Here is an 18871-nt window from a genome sequence, read left to right as displayed (position 1 = left end):
CACACTACACACACTCACATTCATGCTACACACTCATGCTACACACACTACACACACATGCACACTACACACACACTATACACACTCATACTCACCACACTACACACACGCACACACACGCACACTACACACTCACATTCACACACACACACACACACACTCACGCACATGTCCAAGCGGCATCTTGCCAAAGCTCATACAATGCCCTCCATCTCCAGATTTCTAGCTCTTGGGGGTGTTCGCTCTAGCTTCTCAGCCCCAGCCCCTCCCGCCTCCTCTTACCCAGCCTCCTTAGAACTCAGCATTTTGGCCCAGATGAGGTCAGTGTCAATGGGCTCCTCCCGGGGGTTAGTGGAGCTGACCTGCAGCATCAGACTCTCGCAGGGGGCGCCAGTGAGTGTGGCCAGGCCTTCGATGGCACGCCCAGCCTGGAGGGCAAAGTACGAGCCATGCAGCTTGGCCAGAGCCTTCTCCATGAGAGCAACCCACAGCTGTTTCCTCTGGGCCTGAATGGAAAGATCAGTGTAAAGGCACTTCAATGGCACAGCAGGGGCTAAAGTGCTGGTGTCCCCTCTATCAGCCATGCTCCCCTAACCCTAAAGAATCCACCCCCAACTGGCAGCCACGAGACTCCCACTGCTTGCCTCAAAAGATTATGTTCACCTGCCCTTTCTGCTACCTCCTGGGAAATGACTGACAGGCCTCTCTGGGTGGCCCTTAGGTAATCTCTCAAGCCCTCTCTGCTTGTAGGAGCCCAGTGGCCTGGCAGGAAAGGGAGAAGAGGGGGGCACTGACCTGAGAGAAGAGAAGGTACCCACACTCGTCACAGGGCAGCATGTCATCAACCAGCACTGTGGTCCATGTGCCATCCTTGCACAGCCGAACCTGGTATGCCCCTTCTGGACAGAGAGTACGGGTGATCATGACCTTCTCCACCAGCTCTGGGCGCTCAGCCAACACTGCCAGGGCACTGAGGAACCTGTCAAAAGGGGATGGCTCAGGCCAGATCACTCCTGAGCCACCATACCCTGTCCAGCCCACTCCCCTGTCCCTCGGAAGAGATGCAGAGCCCTGACTATTCCAGCATCTAAGTGGGTAGGTTATGGAGGAGATGGTAGCAAGGGGACCCTGGACTCTCAGCATCCCCTATTTCACTCACTAGTTTGGGAGTTGTTAACCTTTTTTATGTCATGCACCCCTCTGGTTATCTGGTGAAACCTGTGGAGGACCTCTACTCAGAATAAGATTTTTTTTTTTTTGCCTTTTGGAGGGCAATTGGGGTTAAGTAACTCGCCCAAGGTTACACGCCTAGTGTTTTTATGTGGGTGTTAAGTGTCTGAGGCTGGAACCGAACTCGGGTCCTCCTGACTCCGGGGCCAGCGCTTTGCTCACTGTGCCACCTAGCCCTCCAAGAATAAGATTATTTAAAAGAAGACATTCTTAATGGAATTAAGTGCTAAATTCCAGTAAGAAGTTACTAGAAATAAAGACGTAATTGTTTTCCCATCCAAATTCAGGGATCCCCTGAAAACTATTTATCCATGGACCCCTTAGGTTCAAAGACCACAGGTTAAGAACCCCTCTCTCTTCAGACTAGGAATTCAGCAGCCAATTGAACACCAGAGGCTGTGTAACTACACACAGTCATTCCAGACCAATGCAGTGTCTCTGGGTCCTTTTCTAGCAAGTCTTTACAGGTAAAAGGATGACAGGCTCTAGGAAAGAGCACCCTCCAGCTTGCAGACTAGAATCATAACAAGCCAGAAGCAGAAGAGATGTTCAAGATCATCCTATTCCCCTCATTTTATAGAGGGGGAAACTGAGTCCTAGAGTGGTCAAATAACTTGCTCAAGGTCCTGGAGACAGGACTAGAAGCCAGGTCTCTCGAGTGCTTTTTACCCCACACCACCTTCAAGACTAAGAGACCACGAAGCTGGCTGCTCCCAATGGGAGCGTGTTGTTGGGGGAGCTGGGCAGGAGTCAGACTGCTGGTAAGCGTGAGTTAATCTTCTTCACTGTAATGTAGAGGAAGTGGATCCCTCACTCCCAAGTGCCAGCAGGAAGATCACTGCCAGCATGGGGGATCCCAGATTCCCAGAAAAGCTATCTTAATTTCCTGGCTTAACACTTGATAATTCATCTCATAGGATCATAAACCCTGACAAACCTTGAGGCTAAGGTAGCAAGAAAGATCTGTTTCACATTGAGTGGTGGCAACAGAGAGCACTAGCATCCCTCTCCAATGCCAAGGACTATGTGGGAAGGCGATCCCTTACCAGCAGTTCCCCAGGAGCCCCTGCAGGATGTCGGAGGGCCGGGGTGTCCGGAACACTGACCAACTGACTGTCTGGTCCTTGAAAATGCTACAGTTGATTTCATGAGGTCGTAACCACTGCTTTACCCGCTGCTGGACACTGTCCCCTTCAGGGAAGCCCACAGACTCAGGACCAGGGGGGAAGCTGTCATCCACGAAGTTCACTTTGTTCTGAGAAGAAGAAAAAACAAAATCCAAACACAACTACACTCAGGGGCTGGCAGTATTGGGTACCAGAATACCAAGCAAGACCTGACACAAGGTGTCATGCCTTGAGAAACAAAGCAGCCTCTGCCAAACAGCATCTTGAATATATTTCCTCTGATCTATGCAGTATCTCTGCCTTGGGATATTGGGACAGAGAGGAAGCAGGCTTCCCAGGGTTGCCAGGACTTACCACCTGAGAAGCAGTCTCTGTGGGATGATTCAAAACAACAATTGCTTGTATTTGTACAGCTTTGTACTTCCCAAAGCAGTCATATGCACAATTTCATCTAAGCACAACAATACTACAAATATAATTTCTTTTTTTCAGATGGGGGACTAAGATGCAGAAATGTTAAATGACTTGCCTGAAGTTACACATAAAGTTAGCAGTGGTAGTTTACTGTTCTTCCTCCTGCCTGAGACTCAGGGGGCGGATACTAGGCTCCTCTTTAAGTTCTTATCTCAGGTACAAAGTAATCTTGGAGACACTCCAGAAGGCCTCACCCTAAACAAACTTTCTTTACACAGAGAAGTCGCATCTCCATTTCATAGAGTGAATACTGGCAGAGAAAGATTGATATTCAATATTTCTTCTTGATACTCTTTTCTTCCAATCTCCCTAAACCTTTCTCTCTCTCTCCTTGCCTCTCTCCTCAGGCCTTACACTTCTCTGAATATACTGAGGCCATCCTTCTAAAGCTCCCTTTTCTCCTTAAGTCTATACTTCAGATCACTTCTACATCAACTCTAACTCTCTCCCCCTTCGTTCCAAGCTCAGAGGAAAAATTGGTCCTTTTCTTTGCACATACCCACTCTGCCACTCTATGCCCCAACGCTCCTCCCTGAGCTGACAAGCTCACAGACAACTTCAGTCAATCATCCACTTTCTCATTAATTTCCAGTCTCTCCTTATGCACTGGTTCCTTCTCCAGTGCTTATTATACACATGCTCCAATCGCCTTAATCGTTAAAAAAAAAAAATTCACACGTCCTTAGCATCTCTTAAAGCTGCTATCCCAAAGACCTCTCTTTCCTTAGACAAAGCAGGAAGCTGGAAGAAGGCAGCAGCAGCAGGGGTGCTGTAGTAGAAGGTGCCTTAAGGAACATCCTCTAGAATGGGCCTTGGAGAGACAACTGTCTACCCTCATTACCTTCACTTTCTTCCCTAACACCTTGCAATCTGCCTTCTTACACCATGCAATTGAAGCTGCTCCCTCCAAGTTTAACCAAATCCAATGAGCTCTGCTCAGTCCTCTTCCTTCTTGCCCTTTCTGAACTATGTGACACTGCTGGCTGCCTCCTTCCCCTGGGTTTTTATGACACTGTTAGTGATCTCATCAGCTACCTTGGGTTCAACTATCATCTTTATGCAAGTGACTGCCAGCTCAACCATCGATCTCTCATGTCTCTGTGTCTGTCTATCCTGCCAGTCTCTCCCAAACTTTAGTACATCACCAAATGCCTGATGGATATCTTCAATGGATCTTTCATAGTCATTGCAGCATGTCCAAAACTAACCTCATTTCCTGCCTTCCTTCCTACCACCATGTTTTCCCCTCCTAATTTTTCAGTGACTCTTTCCTTCCTCTAGGATAAAATGCAGAAGTCCTCTGTTTGGTTTTTAAAGTCATTCACAATCTGGTACCAACCAATTTTCCTAGGCTTATTTCACCTTACTTTCATTCAGGCCTATTCCTCAATGCTACAAATTCTAGCTCCCCATCATGTATGCTAAGGACCAAATGGGAGGCCTGGGCCCAAAAATGAAAATCAGAAAGAGAAGTATGGGATGAGAACAGGGACAGGAACAGGACCTGTGATTTTACTGACTAGGAAACTCTCAGAGTAGGCCAGCAATTTCTCTTCAAACTATGTTCTTAAAAAGGGCACTGAGAGGTTAAATGACTTGTTTGGATCGCACAGCCAGTAGCTGCCAGAGGCATGACTTGAACCATGGGTTTCTTGGCTCCAAGGTCAAGGCTCTCTATCCTTTATGCCACAATTATCATAAGCCAGAAATTTAGAATTTGGACAAAAGTGATCAGATGAAGACGAGTTCCCTTTGCAGCTGCAAATGTGTGACTCAAGGGGTGATCACTACAAAGATATGGGAGCCTGAAATCAAGAGGCAGGCAGTGAAAGGAAGACAATATTTCTGGATGAAATCCAAATGAAAATTTCCAATCTGTCACTATGAAAATAGTTTCATTTCCTGTAGCTTGACCAATAGCTTCAACACTGTCTAGATTAGCCACAGTTAATAGCCTACTAAGGACATAACAATTGTTAAGGTCACATCCTACTTTCCTACCCTGAGCTAGGGGACTCCAGCAATAGGCTGCTTCCTACTGACAAGGAAGAAGGGGTCCCTGGGCCTCATTCCATCCTACTCATTTGTCCCCTAATCTTCTGGCTTCCAAGGAAGCTTCTCCCTCAAAGAACTTGGGGGTAAGGGTCATAGAAGGACCTTTTAAAGTAATTTCACATCATTGGCCTCCTAAGCAAGGCCATACTTAAAAGAGATGAAAATCATTCTTGTTTTGTATAGATTTGCAAAGGGACTTACATACTTTCCTTTGGTCTTTGGCTCCAGCAGCTACCAACCCTGACTGTGAGGACATTCTTCCCTTTGCTGCCTGATGTTCTTCAAAGAGAGCTTTCTGAGATGACAAGAGTTGGCTGCTCCCTGGTGAAAGCTGATTCATAAAGTTAGAATAACACTCCTAGCTTTGCTGAGTCTTCCCTCATCCAGAGGAGAGGCAAAGCTGCAGCAGGGATGATGGCTGCTCTACAGGGAGAGGCAGAGAAAAGTATAAGATTCTGGGCTTAAGGAGGCTTTGCTTGGGGATGGCTAGGTGGTGCAGTGAGTAAAGCACTGGCCTGGAGTCAGGAGGACCTGAGTTCAGTTCTGGCCTCAGATACTTAACACCCACATAAAAAAACTAGCCGTGTAATTAACCCCAATTGCCCTCCAAAAGGCCAAAAAAAAAAAAAAAAGGCTTTGCTTGCCCTGGGGAACTAGGTCTGAACTCTATCTACCCTCAGTTAACCTTTAATGCAAAGAACATGGTCAAAGCACCTGAGGGCATGGAATGGGGAAGGGATAAAGTGAAATTCAGATTTGGGAGGTCATCTAGACCACCCCTCAAACTTATGGCAAAAACCCACTCAAAACATCTCCTCAAGCAGTCTGCTCTAAACATTTCCCAGAATCAGCACAATTTTCCTTAGGAATTATATTCTGGTGTCTGTCTCTTCATAACAATGTTTCTTTCTTTCTTTTTTTTTTTTTTAAAGCAATTGGGGTTAAGTAACTTGCTCCGGGTTACACGGCCAGTTATTTCTGGGTGTGATGCTAAGTATCTGAGCCCAGATTTGATCCCCAGGTCATCCTGACACTGGGGCAGGTGCTCTTACTCACTGAGCCACCTGGCTGCCCCTCATAACAATGTTTCTAATGTTTAAACCTAATCCCTACACTACCACAATTTAAACCTGTCCTCTTATTCTCTCAGGTGAGAAAAAAAAAAGTTTGCCTATAAAACTAGATACACTCAAATATTCACTTAAAATCATCAATGACATGAAAGGTTGTCTTAACCAAATAAGGAAGCCCTGCTAAAATGTCTTCAGAAAGCAGTCATCTGGCCTTTGTTTGAATGCCTCCAGAGGCAGGGAACTTACTATTTTCCTCCTGAGGCAGGCCACACTATTCTTGGATATCATTCCAAGTTCTTTCTTATAGCAAGCAGAAAATGGTTTCTTGTTCTACACCTCTCCTTCAGGGGAAAGCAGAGCAAGTCGGATATGTAGACCACTTTGTGGGCTGTTCCCATCTCTAGCATCCACTTCTTTGCCCACCTCTCCTTTGGAATCCCTCACTTCCTTCAGGATCAGTCAGGGGCCACCTCCTGCCTCTCAGAACTTCCAGTGATGAGTGCTCTCTCCCTCCTCAGATCACTTCGTATTTACTAAAGAGAAGAGGGAAGTTCCCTGAGGGCAAGAATCATTCTGTTTGTTCTTGTATCCCCACTGCAGAGTACAGAGGTTTGGCACATTAGGAACACTAAGTAAAGGTAACTAGTAAAAAATTTTCTTCAGTTAACATGTATTTATTTTTCTCCCTCCCTTACTAAACTGAATTGCAATCTATAGAGCGTGATAAACATGTGGGCTATTATGATAACTTCTCATATATCTGAAGTTTGAGATCGAGTTACCTCAGTCTCCCACTTACCCAGGCCACCCTACCACCTGCCTATCTCTGCTGCTCTGAACCCCCTATCTGGACCAGTATCTTCCATGTGGACCTGGACACACCCTGACCCTCCAGAGTCCATGGAGTTTTAACCCAGCTGACTGGGGAAAAACGTGCACTGAGCCTTTCAGCCAATTGTATCTCATGGCTGGCTTGGGTTATAAGCCTCCATTTTATCTTCATATCCCGTTCAGCCACGCAGAACTGACCCATCAGCACATGTGTGCCATCTTGCCACTCCCCACCCTTTCTACTTCTTGATCTGGGAACAGTCATTAAATTGATAGTACTATTACTTTGTCATACAAATAAATAAACTCACCATCCCCATGACTCCCCATGATCAAAGCCCTCTTCCCTGGCCACTGCTCCTCCACGTATATGCTGTCTACCCCTAGTAGGATGTGAGCTCCCTGAAGATGGGGATTGTCTTTTTTTTTTTTAACATCTATCCCCAGCATTTAGCCCAATGGCTAAAATATTTTGTTGTTGAGTTGTTTCAGGCACATCTGACTTTCCTTGATGCCACTTGGGGTTTTCTTGGAAAAGATGCTGGAGTGGTTTGCCATTTCCTTCTCTAGTTCATTTTACCGATGAGGAAACTGAGGCAAACGGGTTAAGTGACTTGTCATGGGTCACATAACTAGTACATGTCTGAGACCAGATTTGAACTCAAGTCTTCCTAATTCCACTTGTTCTATTCACTGCATCCATCACCTAGCTGCCCTGGCTAGAATATATTAAATACCTAATAAATGCTTTTTCATTTGCTCATCCACTGCTTGAATATTTTCTTCAACTCATCAAATATTCCCAATAACTTAAAAGCATGTGTCATGTTACAAATGAGGAAGATTCAGTTATACTTCCTTTCAATTCAATTTAGTAACTATTTATTATATGCTTACTATGTGCCAAGCACTAAGCTAGCTCCTGGGGATAGAGACAACAACTGGAAGGAACTTAAATTCTACTGGGAGGATGGAACACATAAAAAACATTCAGCTTGTGCAGTGGATTCGAGCTTGAGGGTCTGCATATGAGGTCAATTTACAGCTAAAGAAACCAGAGGAGTTTAGAAACTGGATTTGGTCTGATTTAGGGGACAGTGACATTGCTTGCTTTTTCTTAAACTTACTGTCCTTTATTGCCAACACAGTAGAGGAACTTGGCACTGAAAAAGCAAACCTTCAGATACGTTTTCATCATATATTTTTTTCAATACTGCAAGAAAATCTCTCTCTCTCTCTTTCTCTCTCACTTTCCAGACTCCCTTTGGGGTCTGCAGGAACTAAAGAGTTTCTCATCTCAAACAGTGACACATACATCCAAATGGGTGTGTATGTGTGAGCACACACAGGCACCTGTCCCTCCCAAACATTTCCCAAGTCTCATCTCTTCTAAAGAAGCCTTTATAGCTTCTTCAGGGATTGGAAAGAAACTGTTCCTATACCAAGAGGACTTTAGCCATTGTTTCCTTTTTTCTGTTTTCACTTTCAGTTTTAAGGGTCAGCACCAGATATGCTGTTTCTCATACTGGGCCCTCTTGGATCATGTTTTTGTTTGTTTTGCTTTTTTGGAGGGGAAAAGGCAGGGTTACTGGGGTTAAGTGACTTGCCCAAGGTCACATGGCTAGTAAGTGTTAATTGTCTGAGGCTGGATTTGAACTCAGGTCCTCCTGACTTCAGGGCCCGTGCTCTATTCACTGCACCACCTAGCTGCCCCCCTCTTGGATCATGTTGGTAGATTCTGAGAAAGCCCTAGTCTCTAGATGGCCCCAAAAGGCTAATGGCTCAGTACAAAGACAACAGCTCTAGTTCTAAACTACCCTTAAGAACAGTGCCATCAATAAAGACTCATTACTGTTCCTTCACTTTTTTGTTTCTTTACAAAGGAGTAAAAAAAAAAAAGGAGTAGACAGTCATTAACATTTATTAAGTGATTACTACTTGTGAGGCTTAGTGCATAGTGCACTGAAAATGAAGGCCCTTCTGAAGCAGAGACCCTAAAATTGTATCTGGTTTGGGATAAAACTATGCTGAGAATAAAAATGGGCAATACAAATGGTTTCAACCCTCAGGACTAGAGTATATTTCTTCAAGTTACATATGTTCAATGCTACCTCCTGCTATAACCCAGGAAGGGGAGAACTTGGTAGACCAGTGGATGCTTCCAACTCCAAGGCTATTATTAACATTATATCCAAACAAAAACAAAGCACCTTAGCACACCGTAATCACAGATTTGGTCATTCTGCCCTCTCATACACAGTGACTGAGAAAACAGTGGTCAGTTCTTAACATAGGCTTCCAGACTCAGAGCTCAAAGGGAATGGAGAGACCATTTAACCCAACTCTCTCCATTTAGAGATGAAGACCTAGAGAGGTTAAGTCATGCTGCTAGGAATGGTGACAAGGTTATGATCCTAGATGGCTCCCGACCAGCCCTCATTCTATTACACCACACTGCTTCATTGCACTCAACCCAGACTGGCAGGCTGCTGCCTTCATAGGGAGCTAGAGGATGTCCACTTTATATAAAAAAGGGACTACTGCAGGAGATGGTTAATGCTCCTATTAATAAAAAAAAAAAACTTAGTATAAACTCCCAATGTGTACATTTACTTGTTTGTAAATTATAGACATGGACTACTGTTCTGGTAATTATAAAAAGATGGAATACATATGAAATAATATTTGATCCTGAAATCAATAGGGAGCCACTAGAGTTTAATGGGAGTTCAAATCTGGCATCAGATACTCAGTAGCTGTGTGATCCTGGGCAAGTCAATTAACTCTGCCTCAGTTTTCTCATTTGTAAAATGAGCTGCTGGAGAAGGAAATGGGAAAGCACCCCAGTACCTTTGCCCCAGATGGGTCAGGAGCAGTCAGGCAGGACTGAAACAACTTAACAAAAACAAAAAGAATTTAACAAGTGGGGGAAAGACAGGCTTGTGCTTTAGGAAAATCACTTTGGCAGCCATGTGGAGGGGAGAGACTTGAGGCAAGAGAAACAATGAGGAGGTTCTTGTAATAGACCATATGAGAAGTGATGAGGCTTGAATGGGAACGATGGTTGTGTGAGTGCAGAAAAGAGGATGGATGCAGATGATGCCACCAAAGTTGAAATGGCAAGATTTGGCAACTGACTACATGTAAACTGTGAAGGAGAGTGAGGAATTGAAGATGCCACCTTGAGAACCTGGGTGCCTAGAAGGATGGTGGTGCCCTTCACAGAAATAGGGAAGTTTGGAAGAGAAATTTAAAGATAATGTAGTAAGAGCTGCAATGTCTACTGTAACGTATGCATGGCTTCTTATCCTCTACAATTCACTTTCCCACTCCAAATAAAGAATGGGAAGATGGAGCTCTTCAGTCACTGCCCTGAAGCCAAAGTCCACTGCTCTCATGAGGAGTCATGAGCCAGGTAATCTGGTAGGCAGGAGACAGGACTGTTGTGGGGAGGAGGGGTTTTCTTAATGGCACCTGAAGAGTTGTTGCTGTGGCCCTGAGGGGCCAACTAGTGAGGAAGTTCTATAGGAGAAAAGAACAGGTGTGGTGGTGTTGGAGACCAACCACACAATTAGTTATCCTGGAGAGTTTAGAACGTGACCCATCTTCCTAGCTTGTGATCAGCTGATCAGGAACCTCTTATGGTCAGGCCACAAGGGACACTAGCTAGGTGGGGCAGTGACCTCAGGGTTTAAGTTTGTGGGATACCTGTGTTTCATTTCAACCTTTGTCACCATCTCTTCCAGAGTCAGTCACCTTCCCACAGCAGGTTTCAGGTTACTTACATGTAAAACAGGCCTTGAAACATGAGTCACCCCTGGGCTCATGGGGGTGTGATGATGAATGTGCAGTTTCCTGTTAGGATTCTGGGGGTGAACAAGGGTGGAATATTCAGTTTCTCAAGAGAGCTCCTCTAAGAGAGCTCCTCTAAGAAGTCTCAAGGGAGCCATGCTGCTGAAACCTCTTGGATTAGTCTGTGCTTGTCATACGTGGGCCAAATATTGGCAGGGAGTTCTTCCCCACCCTACCAGGGAACACTTCCCGCAGGCTCTAGTTGCCACTTCTGCGAAGCACCTCTTGAAAACGAAGATGTTGTTATTTTTCAGCACATCTAGGGCACTCAGTAACTGCCAAGGGCTTTAGCCCTCTTATTATTGATAATTTCTCACAACCCTCTTGTGTGTCATCAGCTGCATTCTGCAAGTGGAAAAAAAGGTGAGGCACAAGGAGACTAATTTATCAGGAGAGCACTGACCACTGGAACACAGAGCCCCAGAGCTTGGTGAATTAAATGACGAGCAAGAACAAAGACTATCAATCTCCCCACTTTAAATGGAACTCAAATATTCTTGTTTAAGTCTGATGAAAATTTTCCAACTTCTCCTTCATAATGTTATTTCAATAACTGTATAAATCTGTGTGGCCTCTAAACTTCAAGATTGTCAATAGGACCTAGAGTGAAATTATCATTTTCTATTATATTAATAACCAATTATTAAATTAGGATTAAGGCATTCCGCCTTTATTTCCTCATTCAGGGGCCAGTCCCAATAGGGCAATCTGTCTGAAGGACAATGCTGATAAAAAAGATTGCCCAAATCCTTCAGGGATTGCACCCAACTAGAAACCTTAACATCTGTTTAGAGTGTAAACAGAATCTAATCTAGGTGAATTCTTGCCCTTAGGAAATAAATTCATGTCACTCTACCTCTCCATCAGAGGTAACCCAGCTTAAGAAGGAAAAAAAAAAACAAACAGAGTGGTCTGGGTAGAGGATTCCTTTATCTAGATTGTGGGAGGCAGCTGAGTCTCAAGATCAAGCCACATTCTCAGAAGGAGGAGCTGAAGACTTTTACCCTACACTCCTGTTAACTGTTCACTCAGGATTGATTTTCACCTGTCAGGGGCACCTCCTTTTCCAAAGCATCCAGTGATCTCCATGGTTTTGTCTTGTCTTTGGTTACTGAAACCACTGACCATCAATTTATTGATTACCAGCTAGTTTAATTAATAAATTAATTATTAATTACCCAGAAACTCTGTCTCTCAGGTTTTTCATTTGTCTCAAGAGCTAGACAAGACTTTAGAGATTATCTAGTTCAGACTTCTGCAATTTAAGATACTAGGTAACAGAGGCCCAGAACAGTTAAAGTGGCTTGTTTTAACGTTATAAGAGGCAGCAGTAATACAGTAATATATTAAGTGGCAGAACAGGGTTTGAACCCAGGTTCCAGCAATGCTAGCGATCTTCACCAGCCTTTGTTGCCAAGCTATCTGGCAAGCCCTTCTCAGATACTGAATATCCATCCCCAGCTTCCCACCAGCTCTTACTTGAGCCTGTGCTCTACCTGGACAAACCTTTAATAAAGGTTTGACTTTGATCACCCATAGCAGAGGTATAAGGAAATGGTTTAACACAGACCTGCCCCCTCGGACTGCCTATCATCTGAGTAGCAGATGCAATCTAGTTTTCAACCCCACCACTCAACTGAAACAACTTTTTCCAAGGTCACTAATGTTCTCTTACATGTCAAATCCAATGACAACTCTTCTCTTTTCTCATCTTTCTTGAACTTTCTGCAGCACCTGACATTGCTGACTATACCTTCCTTCTGAATAGCCTCTCCTCTGGGTTTCTCCTCTTACCAATCTGACTGTTCCTCTCCCAGTCTTCTTTGTTGGATCATCCATGTCCCCTTTCCTGACTTAGGCTTTCCCAAGTCTCTATCTTGGGTATTCTCCTCTCTCTACATGACCTCATCAGCTCTTGTGGATTCAACTATCACCTCCACGCAGATGACTCCCCAAACTATATAGTCAGCCCTAATTTCACTCCTGAACTTCAGTCCTCCGTTATCAGCTGCCTGTTGGACATCTACATCTGAATGTCACAAAGGCATCTCAAACTCAGCAGGTCTAAAACTAAACTCAATTCTGTTCATCCCAACCTTGGAATTATCTCTGCTTCTTCCTTCAATCTCATAGCCCACATCCAAGCAGTGGTGAAGTCTTTCTGATATATTCCCCTTCTCTCCACTCAGACTGTCTTCACCCTGGCACAGACCTCATTCCCTCTTGCTTGAACCACTACTGCATTAGCCAGCTGACTGACCTCCCTGTATCTAGTCTTATCTTTCTCCACTTAATCCTCTACACAGCTGCCAAATCAATACTCCTAAATCACAAATATGACCACGTCATCTTCCCTACACAAAAATATTCAATGGTTCCTTATTATCTCTAGTTTGTGATGCACATTTCTTAGCCTAGCATTTAAAGCCTTCCACAATCTGGCACCCAACCACCAATTCCCGTCTTATGCCACACGATTCCTCTTTTTTTTTTTTTTTCTTTTTGGAGGGTAATTGGGGTTAAGTAACTTGCCCAAGGTCACACGGCTAGTATTTTGTGTGTGTTAAGTGTCTGAGGCATATGATTTCTCTTTACGGGGCAGCTATGTGGTGCAGTAGATAGAGTGCTGGGCTTAGTCAGGAAGATGTGAATTCAAATCTGGCCTCAGAAACTTATGAACTGTGAGAATACAGGCAAGTCACTTCACCTCTGTCTGCCTTATTTGTAAAATGGAAAAAATAATAGCACCTGCCTTGCAGGGTTGTTGTGGGTGTCAAAGGAGATTATAATTGCAAAGCTCTTAGCACAGTGCACACTTAGCACACAGCAAGCACTATATAAATGTCAGCCATCATCATCCTCATCCTCTTCATCAATATTGTTATTATTAATCTACTCTCCATTCCAGTCAAACAGGCCAGCGAGGTGTTTCTATGCCTCCATTCCTTTTGCAGAAGTGGTTCCCCATATCTGGAATGTACTCCTTCCTTCCCTCTTCCATCTTAAAAAACTCTGGCTTCCTCAAAGCACAGATTGGGTGCCACCATCCAGACGAAGCTGAACATTTTCTCCCCATTATCTAGGATATTTTATTGACACTGGCATAGCACAAGATCACAAACAGGGGTTCCTTCATTTCTTTCCCCCAACAGGTACTGCTATCATGTGCACCAGATTCTGGGGTTCTTTTACCATTTGATCTTCAGAAGCCGCAGGATCCCGGAAAGCAGTCCTTCAGTCATGGGTGGATAGCAGAGTTATAGCTAACTCTTCTACCTCTGGCTTCCTGCATGACCTTGGGTGAGTCACTTCCTTTCTTTGGCCCTTAGTTTCCTCATCAGGGAGGTAGATATCCTTAGGCAAAATGCAGTCATGTCTTCTCAGAGCAGAGAACAAGCTCTTAAGAACCTTGTTATTAGCACAATCTCCTCTTCTGAAATTAATCTGTATTTACTCATTTGTAAGTGTAGCATCTCCTGCAGAAAATAAGTTCATTGAAAGGAGACTAGGGACTGTTTCATTTTTATCTTTTTATGCTCGGTGTTTAGCATAACGTGGATACAGTAGGTATCTAATAAATGTTTACTGGATTGAATAAGTAACCCATTTGGGGCCTCTGAGGTAATTAGCACTTACATCCCATATACCACACGCCTCTTCTGTCCTTTCCCTGTCTCTTCTCCTCTCCTCTCCTCTCTCAGAATCTCAATGTTTCCTGCTTCTCTGCTGTTTCCCTCTGATCCTTCTCTTTTTCCCTGCCTAGGACATCCTCATTGCACTGGTCCCCATGGGTCCTGCTTAGCCTTATTAGAGGCTCTCAAAGCTAAAGGGGCTGCTGCATCCTCGGTTAATGCCCTGCTGGTATTCTAGAAGTGCAATGTCAGGACCAGAATCGCTCCAATGATTCCAATAATCCAATACGATTCCAATAAGATTGAGCAAACAGCAAACAGTGAGACACAAGAAGCTGAGAAAGTCTTTAGGCATCTCCTCACCACCAGCTAGCCATTACAAACCATTCCCTATCCTCATTGTTCCACTGCTTGAGGTAAAAATCTCTTCTCTGCCACACAGCAGAATAACTGAAGGGCTTTATTATTGCCCTTCCAATTCCCAAAAGCAAGGACACATACCACAAGGGTAGCTGCCTGGGAGCAGAGGAAATGGTGCCTTGGCAAAGTCAGACCAGTAATAGTAGGATCCTCTTCCAATAGGTTCTCTGAAGGGTGGGAGAAATCATTCCACAGATATGCTCAATACTTCATGCCTGGCATCATGTCTGAATGATGAACCTCAGAGTCCAGGTGATCTTGCCACACTTGGGTCATCAATATTCTGTAGCTTGATGAGTTCTTGCTTCCCCACACTCTCAAGGAAAACCTATCATCTGCTTTATTCTGAGAAGAACAGAATCTCAGATGTAGTATTCCAAAGAAACACAATTTCAAAGTTGGAAGGGACTTAGCAGGCAATCTAGTTCAAACTGTGTCTGAACATGAATCCTCTGTACCACATACATGGTAAGTGGCCATCTGATCTTTGTCTGAACACCTCTAATGAGGGGGAACCCACAACCTCCCAAAGCAGCCTGTTCCATTTTATAACAGGTTTAATTGTTGGGTAAGTTTACCTCACATCAAGCCTAAATTTGCTTCTTAGTAACTTCAAACTAATGCTTCTAATTCTTCCTTCTAGGGTCAAACAGAACATATTTAATACCTTTTCTACATCATAGCCCTTCCTTCTGATACATGGAGAGAACTATCCTATTTCTAGCTAAATCTTCTCTTTTCCCATCCTCAGCTACTTCAGTGAATTCTCATATGGCAGGATCTCAAGGCCACTTACCAGCATGAGTGTCACTCTCTTCTGGACATTCTCCAGACTGTCAATATCCTTTCTCAAATGGGGTACATAAAACAATATGCCAGATACAGGCTGGCCAGAGAGGTATATAGCAGAACTGTCACCTCCCTAGTGATCATCCCTCCTCAATGTAGCCTAAGATTATATTCACTTTACTGGATGTTTTATGACACTGTTGACTTACATCAAACTTACAATCAACTAACCCAGATTTTTCTAGATGGACTATTTTCTAGCCAAGCTTTCCCATCTTGTACATATGAAATTACTTTTTTTTTTGGCTTTTGTTTTTTATTAAATTTTATGTCTATTTGTTTACATCATTCATTTCAATGATTGATGTCCAAGATTTTGAGTTACAAATTTTCTTCCCGTCTTCCCCTACCCACCATCCCAAAAGAACGATCACACTGTATACCCCCCTCCCCCAATCTGCTCTCTCCTATATCCTCCGCCATTCCTCCTTCAACTTTATGGTAGTGCAAGATAGATCTCCATACCCCAGTGTCTGTATATCTTATTTCCCAGTTGCATGTAAATAATAATAATAAATTTTTTAAACATTTGATTTTACAACTTTGAATTCCAGATTCTTTTCCTTCTTCCCTCGTCACCTACCCTTACTGGGAAGATAAGCAATTCAATATAGGTTGTACATGTGTAGTTACGTAAAACATTTCCATAGTGGATATATTGTAAAAGACTGACTATATTTCCCTCCATGCTATCCCGCCCCCACTTGTTCTATTCTCTACTTTGACCCTGTCCCTTTTTAAAAGTGTGTGCTTCTAACTACCCCCTCCCAACTTGCCCTCCCCTCCATCATCTCTCCTCTCATCATCCCCTTCCCCCCCACTCTCCTGTAGGGCAAGATACCCAGTTTAGTGTGTATGTCATTCCCTCCCTAAGGGATGAGAGTAAGGCTGACCCATTCCCTTTTGCCTTCCTGTTCTTCCCCTCCATTGTAACAGTTTTCCCTTGCCTCTTCTATATGAGATAATTTACCTCGTTCTGTCTCTCCCCATCTCCTCTCATTATATTCCTCTGTCACCTCTCAATTTCACCTTTTAAATATCATCCCTTCCTATTCAATTGATCCTGTGCCCTCTCTCTATGTATACCTGTACACATATACACACATTCACATATGTATCCATACACCCATGTACCCTCCTATATAGACATATATATGTATGTATACACACATATACATTTATATTCCCTTTAACTATCCTCATACTGAGAAAAGTTTCATCAGTTACAATTATTGTCTTTCCATGTAGGCATGTAAATATTTCAACTTTGATAAGTTCATTATGATTTCTTTTCCCTGTTTATCTTCTCAAGCTTTTCTTGCTTTTTGTATTTGAATGTCAAATTTTCTATTCAACTCTGTTTTTTTCATCAAGAATGCTTGAAAGTCCTCTATTCCAATGAATAACCATATTTTTCCCTGAAACGTGATACTCAGTTTTGCTGGGTAGGTGATTTTTGACCTCTGGAATATCATATTCCAGGCCCTTGGATCCCTTAATGTAGAAGCTGCTAGGTCTTATGTTATCCAGATTGTGTTTCCACAATACTCAAATTGTTTCTTCCTGACTGTTTGCAGTACTTTCTCCTTGAACTGGGAACTCTGGAATTTGGCTATAATATTCCTAGGAGTTTTCTTTTTGGGATCTTTTTCAAGAGGCAATCGGTGAATTCTTTCAATTTCTATTTTGCCCTCTGGTTCTAGAATATCAGGGCAATTTTGCTTGATAATTTCTTAAAAGATGGTGTCTAGGGTCTTTTTTAATCATGGCTTTCAGGCAGTCTAATCATTTTAAAATTATCTTTCCTGGATCTATTTTCCAGGTCAGTGGTTTTTCCAATGAGATATTTCACATTGCCTTCTATTTTTTTCATTTGTTTGGATCTGTTTTAATTTATCTTGATTTCTCTTTTTTTTTTTAAATTTTTTTTGCTTTTTGGAGGGCAATTGGGGTTAAGTGACTTGCCCAAGGTCACACAGCTAATTTTGTGTGTGTGTGTGTTAAGTGTCTGAGGCCGGATTTGAACTCAGGTCCTTATGACTCCAGGGCCGGTGCTCTATTCACTTTGCAACCTAGCTACCCAGTATCTTGATTTCTCCTAAAGTCATTAGCTTCCATTTGTTCCAATCTAATTCTGATGGAATTATTCTCTTCAGTGAGCTTTTGAGATTCTTTTTCCATCTGGCAAATTCAATTTTTTATGGCTTTCTTCTCCTCATTGCCTTTTTGAGCCTCTTCTGCCATTTGAGTTAGTCTATTTTTTAAGGTATTATTTTCTTCAGTCAGGTTGTTGACTCTCATTTCATAATTTTCTTGCATCATTCTCATTTCTCTTCTCAATTTTTCCTCCACTTCTCTTATTTGGTTTTCAAAATCCTTCTTAAGGTCCTCTATGGCCTGTAACCAGCTTGTATTTTTCTTGGAAGCTTTGGTACAGGAGTTCTGACTTTACTGTCTTCCTCCTGTTCCATGCTTTGATTCTTTTTGTCCCCAAAGTAGGAGTATAAAGTTGGATTGCTCTGCTTTCTTTGCTTCCTTTGCTTACTCATGTTGCCACTCAATTACTTGACTTTTGAGCTCTTTGCCACAGTAGAACTATATTTCCTGAGGGAAGAGCTTTGTCCCAAATCTCTGGGGTTTTTGCAGCTGCCAGATCTATTAGTTGGGTGCCCTCTCTGCTGCCCTCACAAGCTCTGGCTCACTGGTCACACACCTCAGGATCACCACCCAAGACAGCAATCCAGATCCAGACAGGTTAAAGCAAGAGCAATTACCCTCTGAATGTTCACTTGGCCCCACTATGATCTGCAGGCCAGGAGCTCTGAAGCAGCCATGAGGAGGTGGCTGCAGGGCTGCCACACCTCCACCACTTCTAGCTCTAGGGGCAGGGGCCAGACCTGCTCCTCCGTCCCCCCTATTTCCAACAGAGTTCTACACTGACCTCTCACTTTTTCTTTGGCATTTATGGGTTGGTAATTCTGGAAACCGCCACTGCTGCTGGTAATCCACTTTCCTGAAGTCTGCTGCAGCTGCTGGTCAAGGCCAACCTGGGTCTAAAACCGTGGACTCAAACGGGGCTGGGCTTGGCTCCCAGCATGATGCTATGAACCCTTCCTGTCTGCCTGCTGTGCTGCCTTCAGCAGGAGATTTCTTTCTCTCTGTCACTTTGTGGGTCCTGTAGCTCTAAAATTTGTTTAGAGTCATATTTTATAGGTATTTGAGGTGATTATGGGGGGGAGCTCATGGAGTTTTCCTTGCTTCTACTCTGCCCTCTTGGCTCTGCTCCCCCTCAAGTTGCGTTTTTTTTTTTTTAAAGCAATCGGGGTTA

General features: G+C 43.6%; 1 protein-coding gene across 4 annotated transcripts in view; it reads right to left on the bottom strand.

Moving 5' to 3' along the window:
- Window positions 1-18871, bottom strand: part of CAPN15 (calpain 15) — a 107592-nt gene that overhangs the window by 12135 nt on the left and 76586 nt on the right. For all 4 annotated transcript variants that reach the window (XM_069107953.1, XM_069107962.1, XM_069107970.1 and 1 more), the window contains 3 exons: window positions 2277-2485; window positions 796-979; window positions 283-506 (listed from right to left, as the gene is read on the bottom strand). In XM_069107953.1, coding sequence (XP_068964054.1) covers window positions 283-506; window positions 796-979; window positions 2277-2485 — 617 coding nt within the window. The remainder of the gene's footprint in view (window positions 1-282; window positions 507-795; window positions 980-2276; window positions 2486-18871) is intronic.

The sequence above is a fragment of the Petaurus breviceps genome, unplaced genomic scaffold (assembly GCF_028583685.1).
Source record: "Petaurus breviceps papuanus isolate PSGF00001 unplaced genomic scaffold, PetGlider_PUasm1.0 138, whole genome shotgun sequence".
Taxonomy (NCBI): Eukaryota; Metazoa; Chordata; class Mammalia; order Diprotodontia; family Petauridae; genus Petaurus; species Petaurus breviceps.
This window is presented reverse-complemented; position numbering and strand designations above follow the sequence as displayed.